Here is a 12,842-nt window from a genome sequence, read left to right on the forward strand (position 1 = left end):
TTCTAAGAAAGGGGAGAGCCAGCTAAGTGTCAAGCCAGGTCTTCTTCCCAAGCAACCCAGGAGCCTGTGGGCATCACAAGGATGTTAGCACTTACCATGGGGTTAGAGTCAGAGATGAGGTCTTTAAGTGTGTCCAGGAAACCCTGGTCTTCTACCAGCTGGGCATTGATGTCATGGAGCTTGGCTACACACACAGCTGCTGTCTTGCGCACATATGGATCTTCATCCTTCAGGCACTTTCGGAGCGGTTCACACAAGTACTCTGTGATCTTGTCAACTCGGATGCAGCCCATGGTCCTCACAGCCAGGGCCCGGATGAGGGGGTTGGGGTCCTCACAGTCCTGAGGGGAACCAGTCATTGGCCAGGGGCAGGATGAATCATCTGTGGCTTCCTATTCTTCCTGGCCTCCAGCTCTGAGCAACATCAGGCAGCTGCTGTGGGATGTCCACTGACCACAGCCAACAATACTCAAAGCAAATGGCACAGAATGGATGCCAAGCACTCGCCAGATGCTGTGTGAGCGGCTCTCTACACTCTCTGGGCTGCTGCTTCCTGATGCCCTGTTTCACAAGCAAGGAAGCTGAGGCTCTTGAGAAGGTGTGTGCTCACCCTGTCAGAGGAGAGCAGCTATCCAAACTCAAATGCTCCTGGCACCACAGTCCTCAATCTTTTCTTTTCCAGACAGGCCTGGGACTCCCTATGTAGCCTAGGCTGACCTAGAACTCATAGCAATCCTCCTTTCTTAGCCTCCCAAGTGCTGGAATTACAGGCACACACAGCCACAGAACCTCTCATTTCCCCATATGTGAGCCCTAGTGGGCTAGAGTCAGTGTCCAAATTCGTGCTTTGTTCCTCATCTAGTGACAGAAAATAGAGAAAGGAGTCATGAGGCAAGGGACAGAGCTGCTCTCAGACACTTGCTACAATCTGCTCTGGCAACAGACACAGGGAGTGAGTGGCCCAGCCCAGGGAAATAAAAGGCCAATAGGCCTGGTGCCACCTCACAGGGAATGAATAAGCCATAATCTTTGGGTTCTGAGAGAGAGGGAGCCCTCTGCTGGAGGATGAGGCCCTCAGCCTGCTCAGGCAGAAGGAAGCCTGCAGGTCTGCAAATGAGCCTGAAAATTCCAGCCAAGCCAAAGTGCGCCGGCACTCCAAAGAGACAGGGACGGTGAGCAGCCTTTCCCCCGCATTCCCACTTCCACTGGGTTTCTGCTCACCTTCACAAAGGTGTTGACAGCCATGATGGCCATATCAGGCTGACTCTTGGCATAGTTCATCAAGTAGAGGTACACCAGCTTCTTTAGCTCCAGGTTGTCTGTCTGCATGCAGTTCACCACATCAGGGAAGAGGGCGCTGCAAAATCAAAGGCGCACCAGTCAAGGCTGAAGACAGAACAGGAGCTTTTCAGGCAGCTAACTGCAGGGAAGGGATTGCAGTGAGAAGTAGGAAGAAGGAAGAGAGGAGTGATCTGAAAGGCTTGCTTTCTTCATGGGGTTCAAGCACAAGAAGAGCCCATTAAAACAGCTCCACCTCTTGCTATGTTCATGACTCTGGGAAACTCCTTCCAGCCCCTAAGTATGAGTTCCTTCATTTGTAAAGAACGAGAAACAGAAATTGACCTTGAGGCTGGGGCTGAGGCTTAGTGGTAGAACACTTGCCTAGCATACACAAGGACCAGGGTTCAATTCCCAGTACTTCTCCCTACCTCCAGAAACCCACTTCTTAGTGAGGCAGCATTCCTAAAGCATCTGGTATTTGCAGAGTATCATTCTTTTTTCCCTCCCTAATACTTCATGTGGTCCCTTATATCAGGCTGCTAGTTCCAGAGCATCTCAGAGAAGCAGGGCTGAAAGGACAGGTTTGGCACTCACTAAGAACTGGCAAGGTATATAGGACACATGCTGTGTGCCAGGCTTGGTGCTAATGATTGGACACAATCCATCTCACTGAACAGCCCCAAGAAGCCGGAGGAATGTTCCCTTTTCTGGTAATTCTGAGGTTAAGAAATGTCAAACATGAGATGCCAGCTCTGACTAGGACCTTTGCTGTACTCGGTACGACTCTTCCCAGCATGGAACCCTAACTATCCCAGAGTTACAGGCCTTGAGATGAGAAATACAAGCATCAGTTTTCTGGAATGTGAACCATCACCCTCTCTCCTAATTCTTGGGCTTCTACTGCCAAGAACAAGGTCACACAGAAAATGAAGGGGGGGCACCCAACAGACCAGGTTCCTTCAGAGCTGCAATGGACAAAGTCACCTGGAAAGATGATACAGCAGCAAGAACAGAGCCACTCTGGGGAGAGAAGAGGAAGTGAAGAGCCTGAATGGCTCTCAGGCATCATCAGCAAAGCAAGCTCTTTTGACGAGGGAGAACAAAGATGTTTCCTTTGTTAGGAAGTGACAGATATGTTCCCACTGAAGTAGAATATATTTTTTTTTTCTAGAAAGAATGAGATATGGCCGGGCGGTGGTGGCACACGCCTTTAATCCCAGCACTCGGAAGGCAGAGCCAGGCGGATCTCTGTGAGTTCGAGGCCAGCCTGGGCTACCAAGTGAGTTCCAGGAAAGGCACAAAGCTACACAGAGAAACCCTGTCTCGAAAAACCAAAAAAAAAAAAGAATGAGATTTATCCAGTGACTGATGGTAGCAGATGCAGAGATCCATGGCCAAGCCCCAGGTAGAGCTCCAGGAGTCCAATCGGCAAGAGATATTGAGACCAATCGGCAATGAGTAAGAGATACTGAGACCATGATTGGAAAAAGCACAGGGACAAATAGTCAAACTAGTTGTGAACCAGTAGCTGAGGAGCTCCCAAATGGATCAGGCCCTCTGGATAAGTGAGACAGTTGATTAGCTTGATCTGTTTGGGAGGCCCCCAGGCAGTGGGACCAGGACCTGTCCTTAGTACATGAGCTGGCTTTCTGGAACCTAGTACCTATGCTGAGACATTTTGCTCAGCCTTGGTGTAGGGAGGAGGGGACTGGACCTGCCTCAACTGAATCTACCAGGACAAGCTGAATCCCCAGGGGAGACCTTGCCTCAGAGGTGGGAATGGGGGAAGGATTGGAGGGGGAAGCCTGGGGGGTGGGAGGAGGGAGGAAAGGGGGAATCCGTGACTGATATGTAAAATTAAATTAATTATAAAATAAAAAAAAGAATGAGATTTACAGATACCTAATCCTTTAAAACATATTTATAAATCATAGTTTACTAAATGTTTGTGTATTGTGTGTGTGCGCACTGTCCACCTGGGCTCCTGTGTGCCACAGTGCACATGTGGAGGTCATAGGACAAGTAGTAGAAGACAGCCATGTGGATCCTGGAGATTGAAGTCAGGTCATCAGGCTTGGAGGCAGACACTTTTACCCACTGAGGCACCTCATAGCCCCAATCCTTTTACAATCTGTCCTAAGAAGGTCTCCGCTAAGATTCTCCTAACTGGCTGCAGGAAGTCCTTGCTAAGGTTAGCAATCGGGTGGGCAATCCAGTCAGGGAGCAGCTGGACATCAGAAGCTCTGTGGTATGTGCACGGTACTACGACATACAGACAACAGTCTGGATTCTGGATTCTGGAAGGTCCAGGCTCCATATCTGGTTCTGCATTAGCCATGTGATTGTTAGGCAGTATTTTTCCTCATTCTTTTTTTCATTTATTTGGCAGTAAAAACATCACCGCACACAATGGAAAGTGTAGAGAGCCACTGAGGAAATGTATCTGAAGGTGTTCTGCAGATTTGCCAAGGCAAATATTGAGCTGTCATGAAATCTATCACTTGGAGATTTCTCAATCCAACAGGCGGTCAAACACAACTACATACAACGTGAAGACAGCCTAGAGCAGGCGCTGAGTGTCAGAACAGAGAACAACAAAAAATAAAAAACACACTTCCTGTTCTCAAAGCAAAGCAAACCAGAATCGCCAGCTGTGCTGGGTTCACCTTCCTTCCTTCTGAGAGGGCTCTGCCACACCCTTGAATGCCCAGTCTGCCTCCCTCACTGTCCTCTCTGCCTGAGCCGTTAGCACTGCGGCCTGTCGCTCCTGTGCAAACAGAACCCTGTGTTTGCAAAGGAGGCTTGTCAAAGGAGCTGAGTGAGAGAAGATGGGAGACGAGACATCTCTCCCATGAGAAGATGGACCCTAGCTCTGACAGCATCCAGCCGTCACCAGCTTGCTCTTGCATACCTGACGTCTTTGCCCACAGTCATTGATGCAATCACTTTCTTTACTGCCTCCTTCTTCTTCTCCTTCTTGTCACTGTTAAGCTCTGCTTTCAGCTCGAAGATCTCTCCTAAGGACAGGAGACAGCAATGAGCAGTCCATTTTCACCCCCAAGATGATCTCTTGCACCAGCTTCCCAGAGAACTGGGTGGAGGTAGAGAGCAGCTTTAAGCCCTTGCTTAGGGAGGACAGTGACAGTGAGAAAAGGTGAGGAGAGATTAAGGTGATGGAAGCCTGAGGCCATGTTGGACTAAAGGAATAGGAACCAAAGTCCTGGTAACCCCCTCAGCCAGCCTGCTAAAAATGCAGAGGACATGCCGGGCGGTGGTGGCGCACGCCTTTAATCCCAGCACTCGGGAGGCAGAGCCAGGTGGATCTCTCTGAGTTCGAGGCCAGCCTGGGCTACCAAGTGAGCTCCAGGAAAGGCGCAAAGCTACACAGAGAAACCCTGTCTCGAAAAACCAAAAAAAAAAAAAGAAAAAAAATGCAGAGGACAGCAAGCTCCCCTTAGCCTTCTCATTTGCCCTCATTCTCTCAAGGCTGAGTGGAATTAGGGGTGGGTGGCGGTGGGTGGTGGCTGATCTTACATGTGGCCTTTTCCTGTTTTCCCAGAACCCTGAGCTCAAACAGCTTGCTCAGGGTTTCACTTCCTCGGCCTGGAGATGGGAATTGAGCTGTTTTACAAGGGCTGCAGCATGCAATAAATTGTTCTCAAGAACTTGATGATGTAGAAAAGAAAATGAGGATGTGTGGTTGCTCCCCACCTCCACCCCATGGAGATAGTCAGGATGTGCTAACAGGTTAGATAGTAGACAATTCCAGAACCACACTAATTTTTCCATATCCTTTCTCATTTCATATTCACAATAACCTGTCTTTCCCCGTTTTACAGAAGAGCAATGGAGGCTGTTCCACAACACATGGGACAGGCTAAGGTTGGAAACCAGGTTTGTTCCTTCCAAAGCCTATGCTCTAAATAAATCCCTTTGCTTGGCTGGCCCTCCATGGACAACCCTTTGCCTCTCTGACCCCATTTTTTGCCTGTTCCTCTCTCTAGACTGGCCAATGAACTCTCTCACTCAGTCTCAGCTGTGAAATGTCCAGCTCATTGCTTGGCACTCTGTTCTGCATCAAGGACAACTGTTGATATTAATTAGCCACATGAAGAATTCTAGTCCTAGGGTTTTTTTTTTCAAGTCACTTGGGGGTGGGGGTGAGAAGGGACTGTGGGGAAAAATGCTAAGAAAGTTCTGAGTAGATTCATAATGAGAAAAAAGAAAATGAGTTTTTGTTTGTTTGTTTGTTTTTAAAATCATGACCACAAAAAGAAATTAAATACAGTTGATTAAGAACAATGACCAGCCGGGCGGTGGTGGCGCACGCCTTTAATCCCAGCACTTGGGAGGCAGAGGCAGGCGAATCTTTGTGAGTTCGAGGCCAGCCTGGGCTACCAAGTGAGTTCCAGGAAAGGCACAAAGCTACACAGAGAAACCCTGTCTCAAAAAAAAACAAAAAAAAAAAGAACAATGACCTAGCAAAGCCTGAGCAGGGTCACATTAACAACACTGCTTAACAGGGCCAAGAATAATCTATAGATCCTGTGGTTCAAATTTATAAAGGAATACATCTTCCTCCTCAAAGAGGGGCCTGGATTCAGCAGACAAGGACAACGTTGGCCGAACTCCATAGGGATTTGGAGATTTACTCAAGCACGTGGCTGGGTGATGGAGGTCGGTCAAACCCATCCCAAGAAGACTGGTGAGCTCAGGGCAGGCTGCTCTGAGATGCCTCCTTCCTCCAGCCACTAAACCTGGCTCCTAGATCATAGAAGGCAACCAGTTCTTTCTACCCCAAGACCACACGCCCAGTCTCTGGTGCTGTAGTCTCAACAGAGTTTGTGATCCTGGTCTCACTAACTCCCTTCAGTCTTTTATTACAATCTGCCTTGGATCTTTCTCAGATTTACATCTGAATCTAGATGTCTCTATTTCTATTCACTGTCTCTCAATCTCTTTTTCACAGTCAGGGCCCCTATGACAGGGCTTCACATAAAGCAGGTTAAGCTTGAACTTGCTGTGTATCCAAGAATGGCCTTCAACCCCCGATCTTTCTGCCTCTGCCTCCCAAAGCTGAGACCCAGCACACCTGACAAGACTGTCTTAAATAAGCAACAGCTAGACCAATAAATAAAATGCCTGCTGGGGGCTGGCGAGATGGCTCAGTGGTTAAGAGCCCTGGCTGCTCTTCCAGAGGACCTGGGTTTGATTCCCAGCACTCATATGGTGGCTCACAACTGTCTGTAACTACAGTTCCACAGGATCCAACACCATCACACAGACATGAATGCAGACAAAACACCAGTGCACAGAAAATAAATTTTTTCAAAATCTTAAAAAAAAAAAGAATAAGTAAATAAAAATAAAATGCCTGCTGATGGGCAGACTTTGGATCTGACTCAGTGATTCAACAAGATTAAGAATCAGGGCTGGAGAGATGGCTTAGTGGTTAAAAGCACTTCCAGAGGACTGGGGTTTGACTCCCAGAACCCACATAGTGGCTCACAACTCTCTGTAACTCCTGTTCTGAGGATCCAACACACTCTTCTGGCCTCCTTGGGCACCAGGCAAAGACATCCATAGAAATGTTTATATATATAAAAGGAGACTAAGACTCTTGTGCTTCATCAGCAGGTACTGGAGAGGAGAGGGTAGGAAGGGCTGGCTAGAGAGGTTAAGGCACACTTCTCAGCCACAACAGCTTCCACCATTTCTTTAAAAGCAGAAAGGAACAGTTTCCAAAGACATTAAACCAGCTTAGCGAACTTCAGGGCAGCCACTTAACTGGCTTTAATACCAAGTCATGGAACTGTTGGGAAATGTTTATGATGATGTCAAATGAATAACAGGATAAAAACTTTTGCTACAACGTGAACAATGCCATAGATAAGGGCCAGCCTCCCCGGACAGCAGGGCTGCTGACAGACTGTGTACTTTCCCCAGGGAGGGGCAATGTATTGAACTACTTTTAAGCCATGGGGAACAAGGGCTTTCCCCCATGCTTAGCATTAATGTTCTTTTCTGGGTTCTAAAAGGAACACTTGGGTTCTTACATCATCAACTGTGAACAGTTTCGGGATCATCATTCCCAATGACGCCTCCAAGCCTCCACCCTCCCCAAGCTCCCCAATGCACCTGGGAGGAGAACATCTGGAAGACAGCATAGGCTGTGGTGAAGCATACAGTACCTTTCTTGGTGGTTGTGAAGTATTTTGAATCAGTCATTTTGGTCCTTTATCTGTGGCCAGACTCTGCAAGACAGAGAAGAAAAGGGTGGGTCTGTGTTCTGGTCCATTTTCAGTTAGGGTGTGCACTGGGAGGAAGAGAAGGATCCAGAACACACAAAGTAGGGAAGATAACTACTTATCTCTTTCTCCAGGCAAGTGAACTGTTAGGTCATGGCTGGTCTTATTTTGGAGGGTAACTGAGGAAATCTATCAGTGTTTTGACGGAACAAGCTTCCTTCTAGGAATCTCTCCCACAGAACAGGAGCTTAAGGTCATCTGTCTTTTTCGGTCTCATTATCTATGACACACTCCTATGGCTGTCAGTAGGCAGACAGTTGAGTAACTATATGTAACTATATGTGTTAGCTACATAGAGTAACTAATCCATGGACTAGAAATAAAAAGCCCTCGATGGTCAGTCACAGCAGCCTCCTTGCTGTGTTCATCCTGTTCAGCATGTTCTAAATATCCACCCAGCTGTGGGGCTCAGCTTCCCAAAGCTCAGGTGGGTCTATCCTCACCTCATGTATGCAAGTGATCTTGAGAAATGCAAAGTTTAAGTAGTGAGGGAGGGAGAGATGGCCCAGTGGTTAAGAGCACTGACTGCTCTTCCAGAGGACCTGGGTTCAATTCCCAGCAACTACATGGCAGCTCACAACTGTCTGTGATTCCAGTTTCAGGGGACCCAACATCCATGGCAAAACACCAACACACATAAATAAATTTAAAAAAAAAAAAGTGAGGGAGGAGGACTGGAGAGATGGCCAGGAGTTAAGAGCACTGGCTGCTCTTGCAGAGGGTACTAGATTTGGTTCCCAGCACCCACATGGCAGCTCACAACCACCTATAACTCCAGTTCCAGGAGAGTCAAACATACTCTTCTGGTCTCCAAGGACACTGCACACACATGGTGTACATACATATATTCACTCAGGCACACGCACACCCATAAAATAAATAAATAGGTATTTATGTGTACTAGTTTTGTCTGCATGTATATCTGTGTACCACATGTGTGCCTGTGGAGGCAAGAGGATATCAGACCCCTTGGAACTGGAGTTGTAGATGGTTGTGAGTCACATGTAGGTGCTGAGAATTAAACTTGGGTCATCTGGAAGAACAGCTGGTGCTCTTAAATGCTGGGCCATCTCTCCAGCCCCCTAAGTAAATAAGTCTTAAAGAAGCAAGGGGGGCCGGGTGGTGGTGGTGGTGGCGGCGGCGGCGGCGGCGGCGGGGCGGCGGCGGCGGCGGCGCCGCACTCCTTTAATCCCAGCACTCGGGAGGAAGAACCAGGTGGATCTCTGTGAGTTCGAGGACAGCCTGGTCTACAGAGAAACCTGTCTTGAAAAACAAAACAAAAAAAAACAACAACAACAACAACAAAAAAAAAACAAAAAGAAGCAAGGGGGTTTCTTCTTTCCATAACTTCCCTCAAGCTTCTTAAAAAATCTACAATTGCCGGGCGGTGGTGGCACACGCCTTTAATCCCAGCACTCGGGAGGCAGAGGCAGGTGGATCTCTGTGAGTTCGAGGCCAGCCTGGGCTACCAAGTGAGTTCCAGGAAAGGCACAAAGCTACACAGAGAAACCCTGTCTCAAAAAAAAAAAAAAAAAAAAAATCTACAATTATCTCTAGAAGACTGGAGTTTGCACACTATGACTGCACCATTTCTCAAGTCTGGCCAGGTTTCTCACATCATCTCTCAAGATATTACCCAGTTGTTGGAGTCAGGAGGTCAAAGAAAATACTGAAGCCCCCAAGTTCATCCAGCAAGCATTTACTGAGCAACTACTTTGGATCTCAACAGTTCCTCTTAATCAACAGATGAAAGATTAAAAAGGAAGTGGGAGGGATGCTGGTGAGATGGCTCAGCAGGGAAAAGCACTATGCCATGCAGATTTGACCAGAGTTCAATTCCTGGGATCTACAGTAGACTGAGAGAACTGACTCCTCAAAACTGACCTGTGATCTGAGCATGTGCATCCTCTCTCTCTCTCTCTCTCTCTCTCTCTCTCTCTCTCTCTCTCTCTCTCTCTCTCTCTGTCAAACACACACACACACACACACACACACACACACACACACACACCAGTAATAATAATTTTTTTAAAAAAACAGCTAATGAGCAGACCATGTTGGCACATGTCTGCAATACCAGCCTTGAAAAGTAGAGGCAGAAGGGTCGTAGTTTAGGTCAACCTGAGCTACTAAAACTAAAGGAAAAAAAAAGTTGCCCAGGGGCCACAACACCTTGGATAGCAGCTACTTTTGGAACTGCTCTGAGATTTACTAACAAGTAATCATTTATTGGCACCTCTGCTAAAATTAGAGGTTTAAGGGGCCAGGGAGATAGCTCAGTGGTTAAAGTGCTTAGCAATCAATTGTGAAGACCAGAGTGCTCAGAACTCATGCAAAGGATGAGCAGGTATGGCAGCCTGCCAATAATTCCCAGTCAGGGCTTATGTTCTCTTGATGAAGAAATTCCTCCCCATTTGAGAGGAAGGACAGGGTTTTATCAGCACTAAGGACTTAATCAAAGGCGGGGGAATTTTCTAATCTACCTGTAGTTTTTCATGGTAGAGAAAAACCACACAGCTGCTGGATGTAGTGGTGGCTCACCTGTAATCTTAGCATCCAAAGGACTGAGGCAGAAAGATTGTGAGGTGAATCCAGATTGGGCTACAGAGTGAGACCTTGCCTCAAAAACAAAAACAAAGCTGGGCAGTGGTGGCAAACACCTTTAATCCCAGCACTCGGGAGGCAGAGGCAAGAGTATCTCTGAGTTCCAGGCCAGCCTGGTCTGCAGAGTGAGTTCCACAGCCAGGGTTACACAGAGAAACCCTGTCTCAACACCTGAGGGTGCTGAGTTAGTAACTCAGGAGGTAAGGGTGCTTGCTGCTGAGGCTGATGACCTGAGTTTGGTCTCTGGCCCCCACGTGTTGGCCGAACCAATTCTTAAACGTTATCCTCTAACTTCCAAAGGGCAGTACACAAACACAGAAGAAAGGGAGGGGCAAGAAAGACAGACATCCAAAGTCACTTCATTTTGTCCATGCAGTTGCCTCAATGGAAGGGACTCAAATATGTAGCCTTCTTTGTATTTCTTATTGTGAGGAGGCAAAAATGAAAGGCACGATGTGACCGATGTGAGCTACAGTCTCTGCAGTCTGACTATTTGTTTCAAGTTCAGCCTGTATTATGGCAGGACAGCACCGAAGCGGCCCCCCACCCGTTTTCATCAATGGAACACTAGCATGTCTCAAGTTGCTTTAAGTACTTATGGATGCCATAGAACACGGGTTCTCAACCTTTGGCAAATGTCTATCTCCAAGAAGATTAACATTGTGATTCATAGCAGTAGCAAAATTATGGTTATGAAGTAGCAACAAAATAATTTCACGGTTGGGTTCAAGGCCAGCCTGGCCTACTAAGTGAGTTCCAGGAAAGGCGCAAAGCTACACAGAGAAACCCTGTCTCGAAAAACCAAAAAAAAAAAAATAATAATTTCACGGTTGGGGTCACCAGAACATGAGGGACTGTATTAAAGAGTCGCAGCATTAAGAAGGGTGAGAAGCACTGAATAGAATAAAAGAACAGAAGCTTCACTAACAACAGTATAAAGAAAAAAGACACAATTCTACTTTCTTTCACAAAGTTCAGAAGAACGAAGGCCCTTTCCTTCCAGAGCTGCAGGAAAGAGCCAAAGACGCCAGATCTAATGATGTAAGCCCTGCATGGCGCTTCAGAAAAGATCCAAGTACTCCAGGGGAGAGCCTCTGCTTTGCTGGGCTCATAGCATGGGCCAGGACTGGAAACAACCCATAAGGGGAGGGGCATGTGGGTTTGCCTCACAGGGGGCACCATCCACCTTCAGGCCCCACATAGGGCTCTGCACAAGGCCAGTGTTCAATTGACAGTTCTTCAAAGAAACTAAAGGGGCCGCTGGAGATCCCAGGGACACTGACAGCTCCATTAGGTAACACTGTGCATTCAGCATCAATAGCAGTTTACTTAAATATGTTCCTTTGCACTTGCACACAGCCACTTTTTTCAGAATGCTAATAATGAGAAAGCAAAAAAGATAACAGGTGTTCTGTTGTATCACAAAGGGCTTCATAGTTTAAGAAATCAGATTTGAGCTGGGCAGTGGTGGCTCACGCCTTTAATTCCAGCACTCGGGAGGCAGAGCCAGGCGGATCTCTGTGAGTTCGAGGCCAGCCTGGTCTACAGAGCGAGATCCAGAACAGGCACCAACCAAAACTAAACAGAGAAACCCTGTCTCAAGAAAAAAAAAAAAAAAATAGATTTGGGAGCATAATGCCCAAAGGGTCCAAAATAGGAAAGCCTCTGTTCCTTGCTGAGTCTAAGAGAATGATTAAGGCTGAGGGGACTATCTGGGCATGGAGGTACATGCCTGTATCCCCAGCAGTTGGGAGGCCGAGAAAGGATGAGAGCAGAGTGCAGAGTAAGACCACTCCTTAAAGCAATAAGCAAACAACCTATGAAAAATAAAGTTGGAAGAAAAAGCAAAACAAAATAAAATACCAAGCACTCCCTGGGCACCCAACTGTAGGCTGCTGGGAGCTTTCTTCTGCAGTGGAGGAGGCTGTCAGGGCCTTCCCGCCTCTGTGACACGGCCTAGAATCTAGGAACCCTGAATTCCCAGGACAAAACCTGCCAGGGATTGATTCGGTATTGCACGCAGCTGACCAGGAGAAAGGGACAGGGAAGCTTCTTTTTTTGTAGATTAAAAAGAGGACAGAAGATGGTCACAGTCTATATTCCCAGCTCCTCAGAAGGCTGAGGTAAGGACTACTTGAGTAGTTCCAAGAGTTCAGGACCTACCTAGTTAATAACAGTGAGACTCTGCTGCAGGGTTAGCCAGCACAGATCAGCAGCCAAGCTTCTAACATCTCTCAGAATGTAACAACTCCCCACAAATTTGAGCTGGCCTTAATATGCTAATTTCTGCAGCAACTATTCTGCAGATCCCTCTGCAGAGGCCCAGTGGGACAGATGATACATAAACTGTGTTCCTCCTAAGCTGACCATGTCCAGAAATGAGAGAAGTAAAGGGACACAGGGAAACGTGAGAATGATTTGGAAAGCTACCCAACGCCCAGGCTAAAGATAAAGATACCCTCACTCCACAGAGAAAGCAAGCACCCACAGCTTGCAGATCTGCTGTAGAGCGCTCTCACACCAGTGCCAGGTCTTATGTTTGGTTGTCTCTTGGATGTCATTGCAGGAGAGATCTTGCATTCTCTCCACAGGGATGGTAAAAAAAAAAAAAAAACCAGTTCAGTCCTGAAAGCACTTGCACTTGGAGAA

The 12,842-nt window shown here is 47.3% G+C and overlaps 1 protein-coding gene across 8 annotated transcripts in view; it reads right to left on the bottom strand.

Moving 5' to 3' along the window:
• Ap1b1 (adaptor related protein complex 1 subunit beta 1) overlaps positions 1-12,842 on the bottom strand; it is a 58,506-nt gene that overhangs the window by 26,104 nt on the left and 19,560 nt on the right. For 6 of the 8 annotated variants that reach the window (XM_028870627.2, XM_028870633.2, XM_028870632.2 and 3 more), the window contains exons 2-5: positions 7,473-7,535; positions 4,193-4,298; positions 1,222-1,357; positions 96-341 (exon numbers count right to left, since the gene is read on the bottom strand). In XM_028870627.2, the coding sequence (XP_028726460.1) occupies positions 96-341; positions 1,222-1,357; positions 4,193-4,298; positions 7,473-7,509 (525 nt within the window). In that variant the 5' untranslated portion in view covers positions 7,510-7,535. The remainder of the gene's footprint in view (positions 1-95; positions 342-1,221; positions 1,358-4,192; positions 4,299-7,472; positions 7,536-12,842) is intronic. The other 2 variants (XM_037208112.1, XM_037208113.1) reach the window with 1 other exon arrangement.

Source organism: Peromyscus leucopus, chromosome 7 (genome assembly GCF_004664715.2).
Source record: "Peromyscus leucopus breed LL Stock chromosome 7, UCI_PerLeu_2.1, whole genome shotgun sequence".
NCBI classification, from domain to species: Eukaryota; Metazoa; Chordata; class Mammalia; order Rodentia; family Cricetidae; genus Peromyscus; species Peromyscus leucopus.